Below are 21,112 nucleotides of genomic sequence, written 5' to 3'. Positions count from 1 at the left end.
TGCATTTTTCCTCGCATTTTTTTTTCTTCTTTTCTAGTTTTTCCCAATTAGAAATAGCGTCCCCATCATCACCATGGAAGTACTGGTGTTGATCATGATCATCAAGTGATCGAAGAAGAATGAGTGTGAGGACCATAATTGCCTTTTGCCATAATTAACGGCACAATTAGTAAAATCGTAAAAACCATCATCATCATCATCATCATCCTAATTCCCATTGAGAGTAGTACTACTCCTAATGCCTTGTTTGAACTTGAGATGTTTTTTGTTTCAACTTTCATAATATAAAACTTGTCATTTATAGGCAGGCGCATAACATTTACAATAATCATGATATTGGTGTCGTTTCATATTACAAAATAACAACGTTAACATTTTTTTATTTAAATGAAAAGACATTTGTATCATGATTCTAATATTACAAAATAACAACATTTTTTTATTTAAATGAAAGGACATTTGTATCATGAGCTTTCCAAATGGTATCACGCAACTATTTATTTACTTTGGCCAGAAAGCTCTTTATTTAAACCAATAAGAATCCTTAGATTGAGATTTATTAGAATTTTCTTTAAATTTGAAATTCTCAAATTCATAAATTATAGCGATTCATATCATCTAAGCGTAAAAAATAAGCCATGTTTCGGCATTTAATGAGGAAATATGACTTATTAAATTCATTGAGGGTAGTTTCCTCATTAAATTTCTTTATTAAATGCTGAAACATGTCTTATTTTAGACGTTTAGATGAGATAAACCGCTGTCCCTAAGAGGTAGTTCAATCGGTTCGAACCACGCTTAATAAAGTGAAGGTCATTAGTTCGAATCTCCCTCCTCCTCTTATGCGGACATGTCAAAAAAGATGAGATAAAAGATTTATAAATTTGAGGATCTCAAATTTAAAGGAAATTCTAAGGGATCTCAATCCAGAATTCTTAGTCTGAATATTATCGACACTAAAAATGCTAATATGCCCGGACATTAATCTGGGCAAAACAATACATTTTTTGAATGAGTTTTACATTTAGGAAATGGTTTCAGAAATGCAGACAAGTGAATCTCGGAGGCTCAGAGCTGTGAAGAAATAACAAGCACCATCTTGTTCTTTTGTTTAATCCAATCTTCGCAACAAGTATTCAACCTGAACTTGCTTTGTTAGAGGCATGATCCAATCCCCAAACAGATTGGCAACTAAACTTGGCTTGATTTTGTATACAGGATCGCCCTCATCTTCCTCTTGGCTTGATTTTACATCTTGCCCGAATATTTTTGACTTCGTCTCCACTCTCTTCTTGACAGCAGCTTCCACTGTTTCAAATGTCAGCAATTCCATGAGTCGAGCCCTGTCCTGCAAGGCCAACATTTCCCCAGCAAAAAACAAAAACGGTATTTTAAGAAAATCAATCATCAACAAAAAGGAAACACAACACATCTATGTAGGAACTTACTTGTACCCTAATGGCAGCTTCATATGCAACAGGGGACGATAGAAATTTTGCCTCTGCAACAAATTTACCATAGTGGATTCTCTTGGAGAGTGCCTAGGCGCACAACATCATAAAGTCAAGTTTTCTCAGACCAAACATGGAATGTAACCAATAAGCCAAAAGTCTCACATATGTCATTAGCACAGCAATTGAGAATCTAACCCAATATAGAATGGCAGCAGTGACAAGCTGACATGGGTACTTAAGGAAATTTCCATGCTTCCATTAAGGAGTCAAGTAATTCACTTGAGCATTCTTTATTGACAAGGTTGCCAATTAGCTATTATCAAAGCCACAGGAGGAGACCAGTTCATATCATAACACTTGTATTTCTCTATCACACCATAAAAATTAGTTATAGTTGATAATATACCAGAAGTTGAATGCCATACCTGTAGACAAAGTGCGTCACAAACAGCAGCTGATCCACAGTTACCATCATCTCCGGTTTTGACCAATCGGGGAAGAAGATCTCTAAAATACATATTCCACACTATATTGTTTATATTGATTGAATCAGCACAGGGATGCAGAACCTAGTGGCATATCAGAAAAAGAGACCAAAATCAGTGGAAGAATATCTCAGCAACATTTAATAAAAATGTTATCTAAAGAGCTCTGAAAGAGAAAGATAGATCATAATCTTCAATTAATTACAAAGCAAGTGATACTATTTCTCTCCCTTTACAAAAAAATTGCAACCAAGAGCTGAACTTATAACTGTAAAATATGAACTTGAACTGAAAATGCTACAAATTCACTCATTGTCTTCAAGATTTTAAATTATAAGTTCCAAAATTGTTAGACCTCTGCTCCGAACTGAACATTAACATAGTATCTCACTATGTCAAGACACAGACAGACTTGAAAATTTAGCCAGTCTCAGAATATATTTATCAAGAAGTGGCAAAATGGGGCACAATCCAAATACACAAGAAGTATACAAAAGCCCCCCACAAAAGGAGAAAAGGGATTGAGCGAATAGCAACCTGAAGCTAAGAGCATCCAATGAAATCCAAAAGGAGATCCTGACAATCCAAAATAGGATGAATGGGAACACATGATCATATGAAGTCTTGCAGAAACTCATTTTAACCACCTCATGGACATTTCTTGCTGTGGAAACCTCTATTGTCCCTGTCCAACTATATGGAACAGTAAAATAATTCCAAATCATCGACAGAAATATTCAAATCCCAAGTTTACAGCTTGCTAACACCAACTCCTCCTCGTAGTACAGGTACTACAAATATGAATTCCCCAAGAGTAAGCTTAAGCATTGAGGATAGCTTAAAATCGACCAATAGATTGAAAAAGTGTCTCATCAACTTACAGAATATCTGAGTTTTTGCTCACCAAGTGATGTGAGATCTTATATGAACGTAGAAAAAAATGGCATTTCATACCTGTGGGTACTGCAAAGGTGGAAGCATCGGCTCAGGTAAATCCCCTGGGAAGAAAGGATGTTCATCCGGGCTCTTATATCTATCCACCTAGTTTTCAAATAGAAGTGAATTAGAAAACTTGTGACATCATAACTCTAGATTTTTTTTTTTTTTTAATCTCTCTCGTAAATGCAATTACCTGAGCATGGAGCTTTTCAGTTTCTCTGACCATGAATTCAACCAAAGAACCACAGGAGCCGTCCATGGAGAATGCATCATGGTCATATGTGTCTGCATTATAACAATACTGAGCCCTCTCCAAAAGGCTAAATATTATACTATCCTCTTGTCGAATTAAATAGTGTCTTATACAATCTAGAGTTAAGGTTTCACTCTCATCCACCCTCTTCTTCCTTGCACATCTGTATCAAAAGAAGATTCATGTGAGAAGTTGGTTAACTAACACTTGAAAGTCACCATCTTTTTTCCTTTTTTTGGTATTGGGGAAGATTCTTTTGTTAGATATCCTAAAAAAGTTAGTTTCACAAAATTCTTCCACTCGACTCACAAATCTTAAACTATGCCCCACATACGGTAATTCTTACATCAAGACATATCTCAGCAAATAATAAGCAAATGGACATGGTTGTTCCTTCTATTGCCTGCTGATCATAAACATGTGTCGATGTGCTTGTGTTATTGTCATATTGAGATTGTTTCATCCAGGGGGGAAAAAGAAAAGAAAATGGACCCTTTAATGATAATATGTGCCTGCACAGCATAGAAGTTGACAAAATTCACTCTTTCAAATAATCATTTCAAAAATTGCCCACCAATCTTTAATTATCAGTGTAGTCAGTGTCATGTGCAATGGTACAGAAAAAAAACAAAATTAACAAACAAACAAACAAACAAAAACAATTTTTAACAGTAATACGATATAGAATAGTTTTTAAAGATATGGGCTGATAATGCTCAAAGAATGACGTAAATAAGCAAGAAAAATTGAATAAATATATAGCAGAAAAAGGTTTTCATTTTGTACCTGACGGGCGAGGAGGAAGAAGAAGAAGAAGAAGAAACTTGAAGAGGGCGAAGCCCATTCCCACCAGAATGTGATCGGAGAAATTCAAGGGGGGTCTGGGAGGCGAAATGCAAAGTGGGTCTTGAAGATTTAAAGATAATGTGGGCTGGAGTGCCTGGTTTAGCAGTTTCTAATAGCTTGGCTTCCATTACCGGTGGTAGAGAAGTGAGAAAGACAGAGACAAGGGCTCTCAGGAAGAGTGACAAACAGACAAAAGGGCAGAGCAAATGAGAAGGAACGAGGAATGCTAAGAATGCTTGGAAAGAACATATAAAATTATGGGTATGGATAAAATCTTTACATACAATGAATTTATGCTTAAACCCCTTCAATAAAAATGGGAGGATCATAATATTTGTGAAATCATCTTTTAGATAACAAAAAAATTTAAAGTTTCCATCTAAAAACACATTTTTCCTAAACCAACCATAAAAGCAAAAATCTCTATCTCTTACTCCGCCAAATTTTGTAATTAAATGTTCAAGTAAGGTGGTTACGTTCACATTTATCAGGAAAATAAATTACTTCCTTATTCTTCTCCATTTAGAGTAGTTTTCCAAAAACAGAGGGTGCAGCCAAATGAGTAATTCTAGGTGGTCTACTTGTATCCTACTAAGAATGATGTGACTCGTAAATTTACTATTGGATTTGTGATTGATCATTATTGAATTTTGATCAAAATGTGATTTAAATAGCCATATCATTCTCAGTGGGATATAAGTAGGATGCAAGTAGGTCACCTAGAATTACTCCGTCCAAATGATAAGCAGTTTAATTTTATATGATATCTCAAACGATGTGTCATCATCTTATAAGATTTATTATTTTGAAAAGTGTGTCACCAACTTTATTATTTTGGAAAGTGTGTCACTAACTCATGAGATGGTGACACATCATTTGAGAACTAACTTTTGGAAAATAAATTTGGGATGTGTATCATTTCTCCAAAAATAAATATTGATTGGTGTCGACTCTTTAGACAATTATGGTCATGATTTTATTTCGTTGTCATTTAAATTTGTGTAATAATATGATATTATATTTACCATATGGTATTATGAAGACCATTAATTTTAAAAAACAAAATATTGACCGTAAAATGAATTGATTTTCATTTCAAATGAAATACGTGAATGAGATCCAAAAGAAAAGTCCACTAATTAGTGATGGGATGTGTTGGTAGACATATTGGTACAAAATGTTAGAAATTAGGACTTGTTTGGAATTGCCTTAGGGAGGATAAAAATTACTTTTAATACTTAGAAAGCTATGCCAAACAAAACGTTAGCATATTTGGTTAAAAAAAAAAAAACTCATTTTTTTAATATAAAATTGGATAAAACGCACTTTTGAAAAAAAAAAAAAAAAAAAAAAACACTTAAAAATGAAGCTTTTTTCTAAAAATCTATTTTTAGTTTTAAAAATTTTATTTTTCAACGCAACCCCAAACATGCTCTTAATCAATTTAAATGTGTTGTTATGAATATACACTTATAGATTAACAACATTTACCCAAAAAAATTTACAAGTTAACAAATTCTAATTAAGTTTCTTATGAATTCCAGAAAACAAAAAGAAAAAAAAAAAAAAAAAGAAGAAAAAAAAGAATCAGCACCCTCTCGATCCGTTTGAAATATAATAAATAAACTTGAACAGTTGCATAAATAAAAATCAAAATTATTTATGCCCTTTGAATATTGAAGACCCTCGTAATTATCCGTCCTTGTCCATGAATTTCTTGGCTTTAACGTACACTAGCTTCAAATACTCCCTAAATCTTACAATATCCAACTTCACATTTTGTTTCCGCAAGTATATTCTCATGGCCGGATGATTTGAAAACTTCTCTCCTCGATAAGCAACTGGGTCTTTTATGATCATTTCATCCTTGCTATACGTTTCTATCAAGCTGCTCTCCTCCGCCATTATCTTATACTCCATGTACTCCAGCCCCATCGCTTTTGCCGACATTTCAAAGCAAACCTCCGACACCCACTCCGCCCCAAGCGGCACCACCTGCACAAACACCGCCCCCGGCCGGAGAAACAGCGAATGCGTTAGCGCTGCGCCGTGAATCCCGACCATTGCGTGACTCGAATTTATCAAAGCGTAGGATTCGTTCAGAGGGGTCCCGCGTTTGGGCTCCAAAATCGACACATCGAACCCAATTTTCTCTGCTTCGATTTTCACTTCATCTTGGTTCAAGAGTTGGCGGCCGACGGTGCCGCGCCGGCTGGTTATCACGAGACGCGGCCGGGATTTTGGAGGGTTTTGGGTTTGGGTTTGGCCGTAGGCTTTGCCGAGGAAGGCACGGAAATCGGTCATGTCTTTTGAGTTGGGCAATAACGCGGGGTTTATGGTCATTGGGCCATGTGTTATTATACCCAAGCTGGCGGAAGGAAAGCAGTGGGTGGCACTCTCGTTGTCGAGGTTTATGATCGGGTGTTTGCTGAAAGTGCGTAACAATTCTGTGAACTTGCTGGACCACCAATCATTGACGTCCGTTAGCACGAGTACGACGTCTTGATCGGGGAAGAAGGAATTGACGGTGACGTACATGGGGATGAAGCCGTCGTTGAAGTCGTGGAAGAAGTTCCCAGCGTACGAGCTGTACCCGCCGACGCTGAATACCACGGCCGGGGCATCATGTTGGATTTGACATTTTGGGCTTGGTGGGCCCGCCACGATGGTCACCTCAGTGATTTTGGACATCGTACGATCCTCCGCCTTGCGAGGGTAGGATCGGATTTTCTCCACCACAGGATTTTGTGGGGTCGAGATGGTGGGGTCCATTAGAAAGAATGTGCATTGGATGGCGTCGAGAACTGTTGGGCCTTTGATCAAACAGGTGTCGTAGTCCTCGTGGGTTCGATCGCACCTGATTTCTTCTTCTCGGATTGATATTGGCACCAACCTTTTTCTTTCTGCAGCCATGAAAATTTACTTCAAGGGCGTGCGTGAGTAAATCAACATTTATTTTAAAACTTGAAATTAATATTTTGATATAAACATAAAATAGAATTATTTACTTTTTGATCTTATTCAATTAAGAGACATCGATCGATCCTATTTATAAATTTTCATTTTTGTTTTTCTCTATTTCTCCTTCCAAGAGTTATATCATCAAAAGAAAAACTTGAATATAAAAACTTAATTACTAATATTGCATTTCAAATAATATATTTTTTAAAAAAAGAAAAATATAACATAGAAATTAAAACTAAGGGTTGTGCATAGTGCATACCTTGAGTCTTAATGGATGAGTGAGTAACAGTTGTTCTTGGCACAATCTTTAAATCAAACAGCTGGAATGCAACGAAAAGTAGTACGATTGTAATCCATGCTATCTCCGCCTTTGAGTACTCTCTCACCTTCTTCATATCGCTTAGTGATCAAACCCTTCTTCTTTTTTGCGTGTATTTTTTTGGTATTATGGATCCTTTTGATATTTGATCTGAATTTCGAAAGGAGAATGTCAAAGAAATTGAGTATTGGAGATATAAATCAACATGGAGAAATTAGAACACTAGCTAGTTTAATTACCTGACCAAAAATGTAGGTGCGAATAGATATGATCAAGAGCAAACAACTCTAAACAAATTGTAAATCTTTTGCTATAACTTTCTATGGACGCCGGATTAGAGAGAGGGGTCGACCGTGGAACTAGTTGGAGGAGAAGGGAGAGACGTGCCGCGCTGCCGGCCGGGTTTGCACGTTATTAGGCACTGGATTTAATAGCTAGGGCTGGCTATGAATTAGGCAATTGCCTAAGCCAACATGCAAATAATAATTATATAATAAATTATGTTTATATATTAAAAAGCAAATTAAAAAATATATATATTTTTTGTTTAAGATTCTAAACATGGTAAACGGTTAGTAAATATTCTCTAATTAAGGCTGTAAATTATGTTTAAAAAGTTAGTAAATCTTCTTTAATTATGCCCCAATTATGATAAAAAATAAATAAAATAAAATAAAATAAAATAAAATTACCAATCAAAAGAAGTAAAAAAATATAATACCAAGATACAGATTTTGGAAAGATAAATGATTCACGTCAATATTGTTTTCATATTATCTTACAAATTTAATAGATCAATTATTTGATTTGTGGTGTCCACTATTGAATTTGTGTGGGTCCATGTAAGTTTACAAATCTAATAATTGATTTGTATATATATATATATATAGACCTAAATCATTTATCTTTTAAAAAATATATATTTTGCCAATATCATTTTACAAATCAACCATTAAATTTATGAACTTATGTAGACTCTACATAAGTTAATGGCAAACCCCACAAATCTAATGGTTGATCTATTGAATTTGTAAGAAAATATGAAAGAAATATAGTTAAATTATTGACACCAATCATCTCTCTTTGTGAAATACAAATTTACAATTTTTAAAAACTCACTTATTGAAACTGCAATTTCAAACAAATCCTCAATAAATTGATTTAAGTTAACAATTTGTTTGTGTTACTAAGTTCCCTTTTTCATTCATATCTTCATATATATGTATCTTGGATTGGCAACGTACACATTAGTAAGTCAGCCCTAAAGGTTTAAACAAATTCGTAATGCATGCTTCACTCAGAGTCTCATAGCATCAAATTCTAATTTTTCTTAATGAATTCTACAAATAAATGTGAAAAAAAAAGGAAAAAAAAAAAAGAAGAAGAAATAAAAAACCTCAAGAGTAGGGCCGTAAATAAATTAGTCGACAACCCGCTCGGTTAAGCTCGGCTCATTTAGGAGACCTCTTCTACAAGCCAGCCCTAGAATAACAAAATTCAACTTGGCTTGGCTCGATTACAGCCTTGGACCTCGTTACTGTCCTTCTTTGTCCATGAATTTCTTGGCCTTCTTGTACGCTACCTTCAAGTACACCCTAAATCTAACCATATCCAGCTTAACATTTTGTTCCTTCAAGTATATGGTCATGGCTTCTTGGGACCATTTCTTTCCTCGAAAAGCAGCCGGGTCTTTTACAATCATTTCATCCTTCCCATACTTGTCCATCAAGCTACTCTCCTCCGCCTTTATCCTATACTCCATGTACTCTATCCCCATAGCTCTTGCCGACCTTTCAAAGCAAACCTCCGCCACCCACTCCGCCCCAAGCGGCACCACTTGCACAAACACCGCCCCTGGCCGGAGAAACACCGAATGTGTAAGCGCCGCACCGTGTATCCCGACCATTGCGTGGCTCGAATTTATCAACGCATAGGCTTCTTTCAATGGGGTCCCGGGTGTTGGCTCGAAAACAGTCACGTCGAAACCGACCATTTCTGCTTCGAGTTTCGCTTCATTTTGGTTCAAGAGCAGGCGACCGACGCCGCCGCTCCGGCCTGCTAACACAAGAAGTGGCCGGGATTTTGGAAGGTTTTGGAGATTGCGATTTTGGCCGTAAGCTTTGCCGAGGAAGGCGCGGAAATGGGTGAAATTTTTTGAGCTTGGAATTAACGAGGGGTTTATGGTCATAAAACCATGTGATATCATGCCCACGCTGGCAGAAGGAAAGCAGTGGGTGGCAGTATCGTTGTCGAGGTTTATGATAGGGTGTTTGCTGAAAGTGCGTAACAATTCTGTGTACTTGCTGATCCACCAATCACGAGCCTTCGATATTACAAGCACGACTTCTTGATCAGGGAAGATGGTATTGACGGTGATGTAAAGGGGGATGAAGCCATCGTTGAACTCGTGGAAGAAGTTCCCAGTGTACCCGCCCGCGCTGAATACTAGGGCCGGGGCCTTGTGTTGGATTTCGCATTTTGGGCTTCGTGGGCCCGCCACGAGGGTGACCTCTTTAATTCTGGACATCGTGAAATTCTCCAACTTGCGAGCGTATGGTCGGACTTTTTCCACCAGTGGCTTTTGTGGGGTCGATCTGGTGGGGTCCATTAGAAAGAATGTTGAGGCGGTGGGGTCCAGGACCGTTGGGCCGTTGATTGAACAGATGTCGTAGGTATGGTGGGCTCGGTCGCAGCTGATTTCTTCTGCACGTGTTGATTGCCGAGGCGGCGGCTTATGGACTATTCTCGCATTGCGAATTGATTTTGGCACCAAGTGTTTTCTACCTGCAGCCATGGAAATTTAGTGTTAAATGATCATTACTTAATTTTTTTTTTCAAAAAAAAAATTATAAAATTAAAATTATTTAATTAATACTAAGAGGATTCTGCAACGCATACCTTGAGTCTTAATGGCTGGACGAGTCGCATTAATTCTTGACATGATGGAGAAATTAAAGTGGAATACGAAGAAAAGCAGTAGGATTGCGATGCATGCGATCACCGTTGTTGACTCTCTCTTCTTCATCATATCCCTATGTGATCGAATTCGAAGCAAACCCAGAGCCGACTCTCTCATCATTCAAGCTTTCCTTTTATATTCATCTTTCTTTCTCAGCATATATATCCCACCTTGCACGTTTAAAGCTCCGATAGTCGTTGATATTCGATCTGGATTTCAAAAAGAAAATGTCAAATAAATTATTGCAATATCAATCAAACGAGAGCGAGCAGGGAGAAATTAACAGTTTACCTCACTAAAAATATTTTGCAGATTTAGAGAGAGAGAGGCCAGGGAACGGTGCAACTAGACGGAGAAGAAGTGATGAGAGACGTGGGAGGCATCTTGCCGGGTGCAAGCTCCCACGTTATTAGGATTTAGGGCAGTGATTTAATAGAGACAGCTAAATTATATTAAAAATATGTATATACATTTAAGCAGGGAATCATTTACGAAAAATCAAAAAAAAAAAAAAAAAAATTGAAAGCAGCAGTCGTATAGCAAAAGTATGCGAGTATAGCGGTGCTTGGGTACGTGGTGAAAGGGGATTGGTTCAAAGATAAACAGCAGTCCATATACACGTTTGAATGGTCAACATAGCAATCGACTTTGAACATTTTTTTGGAAAGTTGGCGATGATCGGTTGAAGTCCACCCCGCCGGTTGCCGCTACTTCATTACGTGCCACCCTTCCTGCCTAAATTGATGGGTGTAATTTGTAATTTAACGAGGAAAATGTTTCTTCTATGGGATGATGCATCGTGACGTGCATATTCATCTGCCGTTTCTTACCAAATTAATTATTAATTAATAACCCACTAATTTGTTATATATATATATATATATATATATATATATATATATTCTGGTGAAGGAAAAATAAAATAGAAAAAGATTTATGATAGGCCCAGATAATAGGACCGTCTAGACAAATTCGGTCTGTTTGACATCTGTCTTTACTTTTTTGTTAATTTTAAAACAAGCCCAATTCAGAAACGATCTATTAATTCATTAATTTGGGTCACAAGTATTATAATATGCTTTTATAATTTTATTTTTCTTTTTTTTTTATTGCTAAAAGTCATAGCCAGGAATCAGGATATTATTATTGTATTGTAAAATGGGACTTTTAAGTGGGCCCTTGGTTTGAGATCTGGGCCATAAACGTAATTTTCTGGTATAAAACAATGGGCGAACTGGCCCTTCCCTTTCCTGCACCAAAGATTGTACAATCATGTCAAGAAACCAAGACGATTTGGCCGGCGCTGATTAGTCAAAAATCATGACGTCTGTGAAAACGGTACCACCTGAATTTTCCACCAGAAAAATAATTTATCCCGCAGGTCTACCTGTCCTAACTCCCAAGTAACTAAGGATGTGTTTGGAAAAAAATTTAAAAAATTGAAGTGGATTAATACTGTAGCAGATTTGATTTTATTGAAACTTTCGCTAATTTTGGTAAATAAAATAAAACCTCAACATCAGGCTTGTCATTTTTGGCCCGAGATTTCATCGAGTAACTGTTATAGTGCTTAATAACCGTAACTCAACAATGTATAAGATATTTATAATAAAATAGATAATATTCTTTAACTAAAGCTAAAAAAAATGAAAATTATTCTTTAATTAAATATTTGCAAAACCAACTCCTCTCATGTTTAAGGAAAATGTTAGAGAATCAAATAAATGAACTCAAAATTTTTTTATAAACTAACGTGGCAAACCATGAGTGGCAAACAAATAAGTGAGAATTACATTTTTTTTTAATTTAAAAACGCTTATCATGTCAGTTTGAAAATTTTTTTGAATTCATTTGTTTGATTTCCTATTACTTTTCTGTGTTCAACGTTTTTTTTTTTTTTAAAAAAAAAAAAAACAAAAAAATTGAACAGTTGAATTTTTTTAAAAGGAATCCTAGTCTAAAGTTAATTCGCGTGGGTCTCAGCTCACGTGCTCTTTGGTTTCTTCCAACCCTTTTTGTTTATTCTGCCACTCAATGAATAACAGAGCAAATTTCAGAGACAAGGAATGGTCGGTGGTCCCGAGTACAATGTTGTTGTTGTACTTCGAGATTTCAAAAATTAAAAAAAAAAAAATAGTTGTACTTCATGTGTCCAGCGACGTCATCGCTCGTTCTTCACAGTAATTCTTTTATTGGTGTCGGAATTTTTTAACTGTTGTTAAAAGAAGAGCAAAAAAATCATCTTTTTACAGTCTTCTTCAAACAAACGAATGAATGCAGATTGCAGACACAAATTCTCAAACATATCGATCCAACACTTGTTGATATTTTAAGAAGATTGATTAATGTGTCAAAAGAAATTCAAACCCATGCGAGAAGAGTTTTTATTAGCAGCTGTCTCGACCCAATGGGCTTTGTGGCCTATTATTTGCTTTATGTTGCAAGCCTTTTGACCAGGCCCTCAATTATGTAGATCATCTTCTGAACTCTGCGTTTTATCGTAATGCCTAGTGAAACGAAAATAATTGTATATGTAATATTAATTACTTGTGATTAATTTGTACACAACTTCATGGAGACAAGATTCAAGAGATTTCACAGTGAGAGTGCACAGAGCCATTAATCCAACCTTTGCTTTTAAAATAGTGAGAGGTAATAATATTCAACAATGAATTTTATTACATTCATCCAACTTGGACTCTCACTTTCAAATCAGATTCTTCACAATCCTAAAATCCAATACACATTCAATGAGAAAATCCCTTTTGACCCAAAAATCCAAAGCCTTGGAAGGGTTTTTTTTTTTTTTTTTTGTGAAAAAAAATAAAATAAATTATGGGCTCCAATTTTTATTTCTCGGCGGACAATGACAAGGTAAACAATTTCCTTGCCTATATATAGGCTTCAAAATACACGTGATTTTCACGTGCATTTTTTAAAACGTTTGAGAAAATAGTATGCTCTAATTAAGAACATATATTAATTTAATAGATTGAATTAGGGAAACTTCTTTCATTCCAATTTGAGAGAAACTTTATTCCATTTAAAAATTTTCAAAAATATACAAACTAACTCAATTCTCATTGCACCTAATTCAAATGCTCTTTCAACTCGTAAACTTGACACTCTTTGATGTAGGACAGTTGAAAGGAGTTTAAAACACTCCACTAGACGTCATCTCGACTTCCACTCAAGTGGAAGTCAATGCAGAATACTTCGCTAGATATTGGTTCAACCTTCATTTGAGCGGAGATTAGGCAGTATTGTTAACCGCTCAACTATCGCTCGAACGGTGGTCTACAAAGCGTAATACATAATCTTCCACTCAAGCCATGCTAGACAAATGGCTCGAGCAGATACGCTAGCAGCAAAAAAAATTTGGGAAGTTTTTAATTTTGGCTACACCCCAATTTCAACTTGCTAAACGGATTGTTTCTACTAAATCTCCTTTGCTCTTCCGTTTGTTTGTTATCTATTTTGTAGATTGTAAAAATAAAAGTATGGTTTAGTGGTTAAGAGGGAAGGGGTTCGACCTGTGCTTAACCCATTTCTCTAATGGGCTTAGCCTCTGATGTTAAACAACATGTCTTAAAAAAGGTGGAAACAAAAAAAAAAATCACAAAAATACAGGAAAAGATGAACGTGGGAAAACGAATCAAAAGCATGGGCTTACGGTGTTACCGATGTTGGAGAGTCACAGGTAAAAGTTTCTCATGGAGTTTACCTTAAAAGGACAATTATGGTAAATGCTGGGGCAATGTTGGGAGTGACTTTTATCGAAAAAGCCGGGGGAAAGCAGATGCTCTTCTCAGATCTTTGGAAGTCGTGAGCTTGAGAAAGAGACAGATAGTGGATGGGATGAGGTGAGACGCAATGGGGCGGATAAATGCGATTTGGCCGTGGGGACCACAATCAGCGCAAGGGCAATCTCGTCAGTTCGTTTTTGGAAAAGGGCCTTCTCGTTATTTCTGCGGAAACTGAGGGCCATGCGCTTTTGCGAGGAGCCCAAGATTCGTGGACGCGGGACGCAGATCGACATAGGGATTTGAGAGTGAGAGTCTTGGAGAGAGATGTGGAATTTACAAACTCCGCCTTTTATAGGATTATAGGTTGAAGATATTGTACGGCCAGGGTCTGGGGAATCTTCACTTACCCATTATATCCTTTTGTATTTTATGTTTTCTGCCAAAATTGGTATGTGCTTGGTTTGGTGTTTTAGTGAGAATTTCATTTATATAAAACAAAATTCAGATCTTTTACATTTGTGTTATTACATAATAAATTATTATAATTTTTTAGAATAATTTATAAAGTTCAATCTCATATGATAAAAAAAAAACTAATAAGATTACATATTTTATGTGAATAATTTATCTTTTAAATGCAAAACTAATTGTATATAGAGTGCTACATTTCGAATCTATGAGAAGTTTTTAAAAAAAATTATCTTATTTTTGAAAAGTTTAAATATATTTGAGATAACTTAAAAAACTATTTGTTAGTGGATGGGAATAACTTTTTTAAATTTATAAGGGTAAAATCAACCTTTCCATTTTCCATGATAAAACAAACGTTATGGTTGACTATAATTTCTTTGTTGTTGTTGTTTTTTTTAAAAAAAAAATAAAAAAAATTATAGATTAATAGATAATGAGTGATTTTAGTTTAACTACAATTTCGAATAATCAACTTAGCCGGATAAAGATTTACATGTCCGCAGAAAAGAGATTGACCTCGGCTTCAATAGACGTGGTTCAAGTCCATTAAGATACCTCTTGAGAACAGTCGGATAAAAATTATGTACAGGAAAATGTTTTGACTTCTCATTTTAAAAACAAATTAATTTTTAGATGAGATAATCAAAGTTTAAATTGTTAGAACAAAATTAAAAGGAGAAAAAGAGGGAATAGCATGTTAAATGTTGATTGAAAGTGTGATTAGGAAGGGTATTAGACGGTGGCTGTGAGTTAATATTAATATTTGGGTGCACATTGATTACATTGATTGTGACCAAAAGGTGTCCAAAAACAAACAGTGTCGGTCAGTATCAAAGACAGATATGGTGAAATTCGTTGCTATTTTCAATTTTTTGGGGTAATGTTTGTTTCGCCATGTGAGGAGGGAGCACCAAGATGTGGCATGCTTTGAATGGTGACAGCTAATGCAACTGCCAATTATTGACATACCTACACTACAACCCCTACAACAACAACTGCTGCCTAAATCAAATCACCTACGAGGCCTTAAAAACTATGCATCATCATCATCATCATCATATGTCTTGTCCCAAACACTTTCACGGTCTTATTCTCGCCTGCAAATTATAGTTTTCGCAAATTTGGCTTCTGTTTCAAATCATTTTCTTAATGAAAATGCCATGTGGAGCAAACATGTGGTGGATGGGGGGCGAATTGAGCAAATTCTTGAACAATCACTCCCTGCGCTAAAAGCAAAGCCTAGGAGAATTTTACATGATCTGTAAACGCTATAAGCCACCATGACAGCAAATTGAATAAATCAAGCTGTCACAACCAAGTACTGTAATTCTATTGACTTGACTTTGTCCCCCCCCCCCCCCCTGGGGGGGGGGGGGGGCCTCCCATAAAATTAAGAACAAACCACCCCTCAATTCCTTGACAAAAATATGAAAAAAAATACCTCATTTCACCCCTCAGAAAAAAAAAAAAAAAAAAAAAAAACACTTATGAGTATGCAAATGGTGGTAATTCGTGTCCGCGTATTTGATTTTTGGTCATGTCGAAACATAAATATAATATTATATAAGTTAATTATAACACCACTCAATTAGAGCATGTTTAAAATTATGTTTGAGAAATTGAGTTTAAGTCAAACAAGTTTTTTGGCAAAAGCTTTATTTTTAAGCTTTTGTCAAAAGTACGTTTTGATTATTTTTAGGTTTTTTGAACCCTTAAAAGTGCTTTTAATTTTTTTTTACCAAACATGTAATTTTTTTTTTCTAACGAACTTTTCGAGTTTTAAACGCACTTTTAAGCCACTCAAACGCACACCCAAACAGACCCTTAATCAAATAGGTCGATCTCATCAATTATAACCCTCTAATTTTTACTACTTTTGCATTGAGTTCGTATCGAATTTGAAGATTGTGTCTAAAATTGATTGTCCTAATGCTTATTAAAAGCATCAATATAAGATTATATTTGCATTTTTTCCTATTCAACTAATTTTGGATTGAGTTCGTGTGAAATTTACTATTGTCATAAATTAAAATGTCCATAATGGTTTTGTTGAGTGGAATAGTTTAATCATGGCAACAGCTTCTCTTTGTCCACAATGCATACAAGTCTTTTCTTCAAATATAAACTCTTACGTAAACCACAAGCAATCGCCATTGACTACAAACTTGTTATTAGTTGGGCGCCTCCTACTTGGCCTCTAAAATCTAAACGATTTCAACCCACGGCAATAAGGAAAATTGTTAGCCACATTTATGTTCAAAATTGGGATTCACATTAATAAAGGCCATCGATCCCCCTCACTTATTAGTGATCTACCCCTCCAAGGACACATGCCTTTATCGTTTGGTTAGACAGCAATGCCTCATTATAGGCCATTAATTTGTTTTTTTGTTTTTTTTTTTTTCCCCCCTATTTTTGCAATGACCAATTAAATAGTTGTTGTGGTTGTACTGAATACTTTATAGTTATACTGATGTGTGCAGTGCATGCACCCTTCTGATGGCAGCTTATTAACAAGTTTGGGTACTTGGGTTGCTCTCGAAGGGATTAAAATGCCCAAGAAAATAATAAAATATAGGATAAATATATCATAAATATTTAAGTCAACCCGCCAAAGTTAAAAACTCCATAATTTTTTTTTTTTACGACAATTTACTTTCACTGGGTCAATCGAAATGCCAATAAACTCCCTACCGTCAAATTTTTTTAACAACCGTTAGACACATCATTCAAATATTACTTTTTTATTAATTTAATTTTAAAATTTAAATCTAAAAAAAATTAATTAATTAAAGGGGTGGCAGGGGGTTTGGGGTGGCTGCCCCCATTCAATTTTATTTTATTTTATTTTTTATTTTTAGATTTAAATTTTAAAATTAAATTAATATTTTAATGAGGTGTCTAACAGCTGTTAAAAAAATTTAACGGTAGGAAGTTTATTGGCATTTTGATTGACCCAGAGAGTAAATTGTCGGTAAAAAAAAACTTAAAGAGTTTTTAATTTTAGCGGGTTGACTTAAGGACTTATAATATATTTACCCTAAAATATATCTTGAGTTAACATTGTATTGGTATTTTATCTTTTATTTTAATTAAATATTGGCTCTTATGAATTTAAATAATCTATGATTTAACAAACACCATAAATTTATATATTGGGAAAAGAACTAAAAAAACAAATAAATGGTTGTTTTCATTTTGGCATTTTTTCCAAACATTGGTTATGATAGGGCGCTGTCGTATTAAATGGGCAAATGAAATTGTTGTAGCAAAAATCGGAGGGTTAAGCCAATCGAATTGATGGGAACCCCTCCCCTCGGGTGGGGCCCCTAAACATTTGCTTTGCCAAATCTTCCACTAGTTGGGACTTGGAAAGCTTCACATATTTTCCACGAAAGCGACCGACCAAAAATTAGGGGCCACCTCTATTCTTAACAGAAATGAAAAAAAAATAATAATAAAAAATCTAGAATGGCTAATGAACTTGCTTGACTCGCAACCCATTTCATTTGCCTATGTTATTTACCATTTCTGACTAATAAGCTGATTATGACATTTATCCCACCCCCTAAAGTCATCATACATTGTAGCAAACTCTTCTTTCTTTCAACGCCCTATATTATTTTAACTCGACAGCCGACAACCGTATAGGGTGATAATTTGTGTTCGTATGTCGGATTCGAATTGTATTAAAATATGAGTATAAGACTATATAGGTTAATTATGTTCTGACTAACCATCAACGGTGGTGATTCAATGTCCCCAAGAAAATTTCCGAAGTGGTTAGGTAAACACCACGACATGGGTTCGAATCACGCAATGAGAATTTTCATGCATGATTAATATAAACTACTTTGATTCCTATTGATGCTTTGGTGGGGTTGAGTCAGGTTATAACTCAGTCGGACTTGAAGGAGCGCCTGCGATTCCCACCGTTTAGGCCCCTCGTGCACGACTCCTAACAGGTAGGTGTTACTATAGTTATGCTCAAGTAGAATAACCACATTTGGTCTATCCCACTTGCCTTTTTTGAATAGACAAAAAATAAATTATATTCTGACTTATTCAATTAAACGGACCCATCAACCTTTTTAAAAAACTTTTTTTTTTTTTTTTTTGAATTTTGAGTTATTTATTAATAATTTTATTTGAAGAACATGACTGAAAACAATTCAACATAGCCCACGTTTCTCATTGGAAGTCATATTTATTGATTGTCCGGGTATGGTTGCCCTATGGGACATGACAACCGAATCGTCCCCACTATCAGTATCAATTTATAGACCATATTTTGTGGTCCAGGATTTTGTTTTGGTTTGCTTATTTTTCAAGTCAAGAACATCTTCGTTTCATTTGATTATTATTACATAGAATTTCTAATTAAAATGACATTATTTTGCAATAAGATTTGTTTAAATGAGTAAAATGACATTAGTCTAAATACTTTTCATACGCAAATTCCACAAAATTCATTGCATTTATGATAACTTTTTTATTATATATGTGGTTGTTTTACGGTTTCAAGAAACAAAATAATTTTCAGACACATACGCAAGCAAATTTGGTCAGCAATGAAAGCAATTTCCTCATCAACGTACGTTCCGTCCAAATGTTATAAAAGAAGACCAAGTTTGCAACACGGTATCATATTTAATTCATATTCTTTAGATGCTTTGTATGTATAATTCTACCCTGAGTTTTTGACTTTTCTTTTGTTTTTTGTTTTTTGTTTTTTTTTTCTTTTTGCATGATTAAATCTATTACGTACACTCATATATGTTCACATGTATTTTAATTTAACAAGTGAGAATTATATATATAGAATTGGTGGAGCATCAAATTGCAAAGGTCCAGGATATGAGGTCCTGTAAATAATTAATACAAAATATATACAGTAATTATCCGATCACAAGCATGGATATAGGCAAAATTGCTCGCATATGGGTAGGTGAACCTAAATTATCCGGGTATGGTAATATTATTATCATTGTACTTGATACCCCAGGATATATATATATATGAATCTGATCATATGTGGTTGTATAGCAACTGGCATATTAAATCTGCATATACCCAAGTCAGGCCTTTTTTTATTGGAGCCTCTAAATAAGATGGGTTGACAAAGCGATTTACAGGATAGAGTGGATCATTCACCCTAAATCACTCCACTAGGGAGTGGTCTGGCCGCCCATTCTTTGGTGTTGAATGTGGTTATTCAATTTTTTTTTTTTTTTTTAAATAATAATAAAAATGAAGATCTATTATTTATTATTTATTTGTTTTTTAACTTTTAAGGTATTTAAGTAAATTTAGTTTATAAACTAAGGGCATTTTCATCATTTTACGTTAAAAATGAGCATGTGTGTGTTAAATGTGCATTTTAGATTTAACAAGTTGGCTAAATGTGCAATTACTAATGAAGATCAACCATTAGTAATTGAAAGGAGCTGAGTTTGACCGGTGGTAGTTTGTAAGAACAACGTATAAATGAGTGATAGTTGAGAGATGTTAATTGTAATTAACCTTAAAAAAATAAATAAAATAAAACCTAATAGTTAAAAAAGGTGTTGTAAATAAGCATGGTCTCTCAAATACTTTCCCCATTTTGAACATGAATTATTTAGTTAGATTTAGAAAAAAAAAAAAAAAAAAAAAAAAAAAAAACTTCATTTACCTCTTGATATTTTGGCACTTTTGCAATCATACCCTTAAAGTTTAAAAATTGTAATTTCAAGTGCCTATATTTCAGATTATTTGCAAGTGAAATGTCCCTCGTGGCTTGTACCAGTATAAAATTAGAGTTTCCAATTAAATCATAAGGTAAGCAAGTGAAATGTCCCTCATACCACTATAAAATTAATAAAAATACAAAACTAATTTAACTAACAAATTTAATTTTGTTTTTAAGAAAACAAAAAGTAAAAACAGGAAAAAAAAAAAGAAAAAAAAAGAAGCTCTATGGTCATGGGTCACCTGAATGTTCTATTTTTTTTTTTTTTTAAGGACAAAAATTTCCTGTAAGAAATATCTTCAAACTCATGTAAAATAGTGTTAGTGTTTGTAAACATTTAAAATGCACATTAAATTTAGTTTAAGTTAGTAAACTGCTATTAATGAGGTCAAGAATTTAATGTGTCTTTTAAATGTTTATAGATACTTGTCACTATTGATCATTTAATAGTGACAAGTATTGATGAAGCTATTATTTTCAAAAAAAAAAAAATACTTGTCACTATTTTACGTGGATAATATTTCATTCAGATTGGTTTGGAGGAAATTTTTGTCATTTAAAAAAAAATATATATATATATATTTTGGAGATTTATTAGAATTTATTAAAAATTCTGAAGACATTGCAGATTTTTAAAATATGGTAACTCAACATTATAACATTTAAAACTTAAAAAAAAATGATTTTAAAAATCCCGAAAAATCGTTATTAAAAAAAAAAAAGTCTCGAAAAATCGTAGCTAATTGATGTTAGCCATTTTCTTTGATGTTTTATGAATTGAGATCCCTCAAATTGAGGAGAAATTGAAAATTCTTCAATTGTTAATCGGGGCCCTTCATTTTAAATCTAATGGTCTATAAAATATCAACTGCTTTTGTATAACCGAAGCATTAAATGTTGTCATTTGTTTTACAGATGCTTAAATGATTTTATACACCATTGAAT

General features: G+C 34.5%; 3 protein-coding genes across 3 annotated transcripts; all 3 read right to left on the bottom strand.

Annotated features, from left to right (window-relative positions):
• Positions 1-957: 957 nt before the first annotated feature.
• CM3 (chorismate mutase 3) lies at positions 958-4,215 on the bottom strand. The gene is made up of 6 exons (XM_059592378.2): positions 3,918-4,215; positions 3,072-3,294; positions 2,894-2,980; positions 1,880-2,023; positions 1,449-1,541; positions 958-1,348 (listed from the first exon to the last, which is right to left on the bottom strand). The coding sequence occupies exons 1-6, from the start codon at positions 4,103-4,105 to the stop codon at positions 1,112-1,114; spliced, it is 972 nt and encodes a 323-aa protein (XP_059448361.1). The 5' UTR covers positions 4,106-4,215; the 3' UTR covers positions 958-1,111.
• A 1,454-nt stretch (positions 4,216-5,669) lies between these two features.
• LOC132178425 (xylan glycosyltransferase MUCI21-like) lies at positions 5,670-7,336 on the bottom strand. The gene is made up of 2 exons (XM_059590863.2): positions 7,203-7,336; positions 5,670-6,888 (listed from the first exon to the last, which is right to left on the bottom strand). The coding sequence occupies exons 1-2, from the start codon at positions 7,334-7,336 to the stop codon at positions 5,670-5,672; spliced, it is 1,353 nt and encodes a 450-aa protein (XP_059446846.2).
• Positions 7,337-8,691: 1,355 nt separating this feature from the next.
• On the bottom strand, positions 8,692-10,409 carry LOC132178424 (xylan glycosyltransferase MUCI21-like). The gene is made up of 2 exons (XM_059590862.2): positions 10,159-10,409; positions 8,692-10,044 (listed from the first exon to the last, which is right to left on the bottom strand). Exons 1-2 carry the CDS (start codon positions 10,337-10,339, stop codon positions 8,795-8,797), a joined length of 1,431 nt encoding a protein of 476 aa, XP_059446845.2. The 5' UTR covers positions 10,340-10,409; the 3' UTR covers positions 8,692-8,794.
• Between the last annotated feature and the right edge of the window lie 10,703 nt (positions 10,410-21,112).

This window comes from Corylus avellana, chromosome 4 (genome assembly GCF_965113065.1).
Source record: "Corylus avellana chromosome 4, dhCorAvel1.hap1.2, whole genome shotgun sequence".
In the NCBI taxonomy this organism is placed as follows: Eukaryota; Viridiplantae; Streptophyta; class Magnoliopsida; order Fagales; family Betulaceae; genus Corylus; species Corylus avellana.
Note: the sequence above shows the minus strand (reverse complement) of the source record. Positions and strands in the feature narration are given on the sequence as shown.

Bases quoted from the DNA above. Each gene is read 5' to 3' on its own strand.
- CM3 (XM_059592378.2), bottom strand. From the start codon at position 4,105: ATGGAAGCCAAGCTATTAGAAACTGCTAAACCAGGCACTCCAGCCCAC. The intron at 2,981-3,071 runs GTAATTGCATTT...TTTGAAAACTAG, and splicing joins CTGAAAAGCTCCATGCTCAG to GTGGATAGATATAAGAGCCC. The intron at 2,024-2,893 runs GTATGAAATGCC...ATATGCCACTAG, and splicing joins CACCTTTGCAGTACCCACAG to GTTCTGCATCCCTGTGCTGA.
- LOC132178425 (XM_059590863.2), bottom strand. From the start codon at position 7,336: ATGAAGAAGGTGAGAGAGTACTCAAAGGCGGAGATAGCATGGATTACA. The intron at 6,889-7,202 runs AGGTATGCACTA...GTAAATTTTCAT, and splicing joins CACTCATCCATTAAGACTCA to GGCTGCAGAAAGAAAAAGGT.
- LOC132178424 (XM_059590862.2), bottom strand. From the start codon at position 10,339: ATGATGAGAGAGTCGGCTCTGGGTTTGCTTCGAATTCGATCACATAGG. The intron at 10,045-10,158 runs GTATGCGTTGCA...CCATGGCTGCAG, and splicing joins TCCAGCCATTAAGACTCAAG to GTAGAAAACACTTGGTGCCA.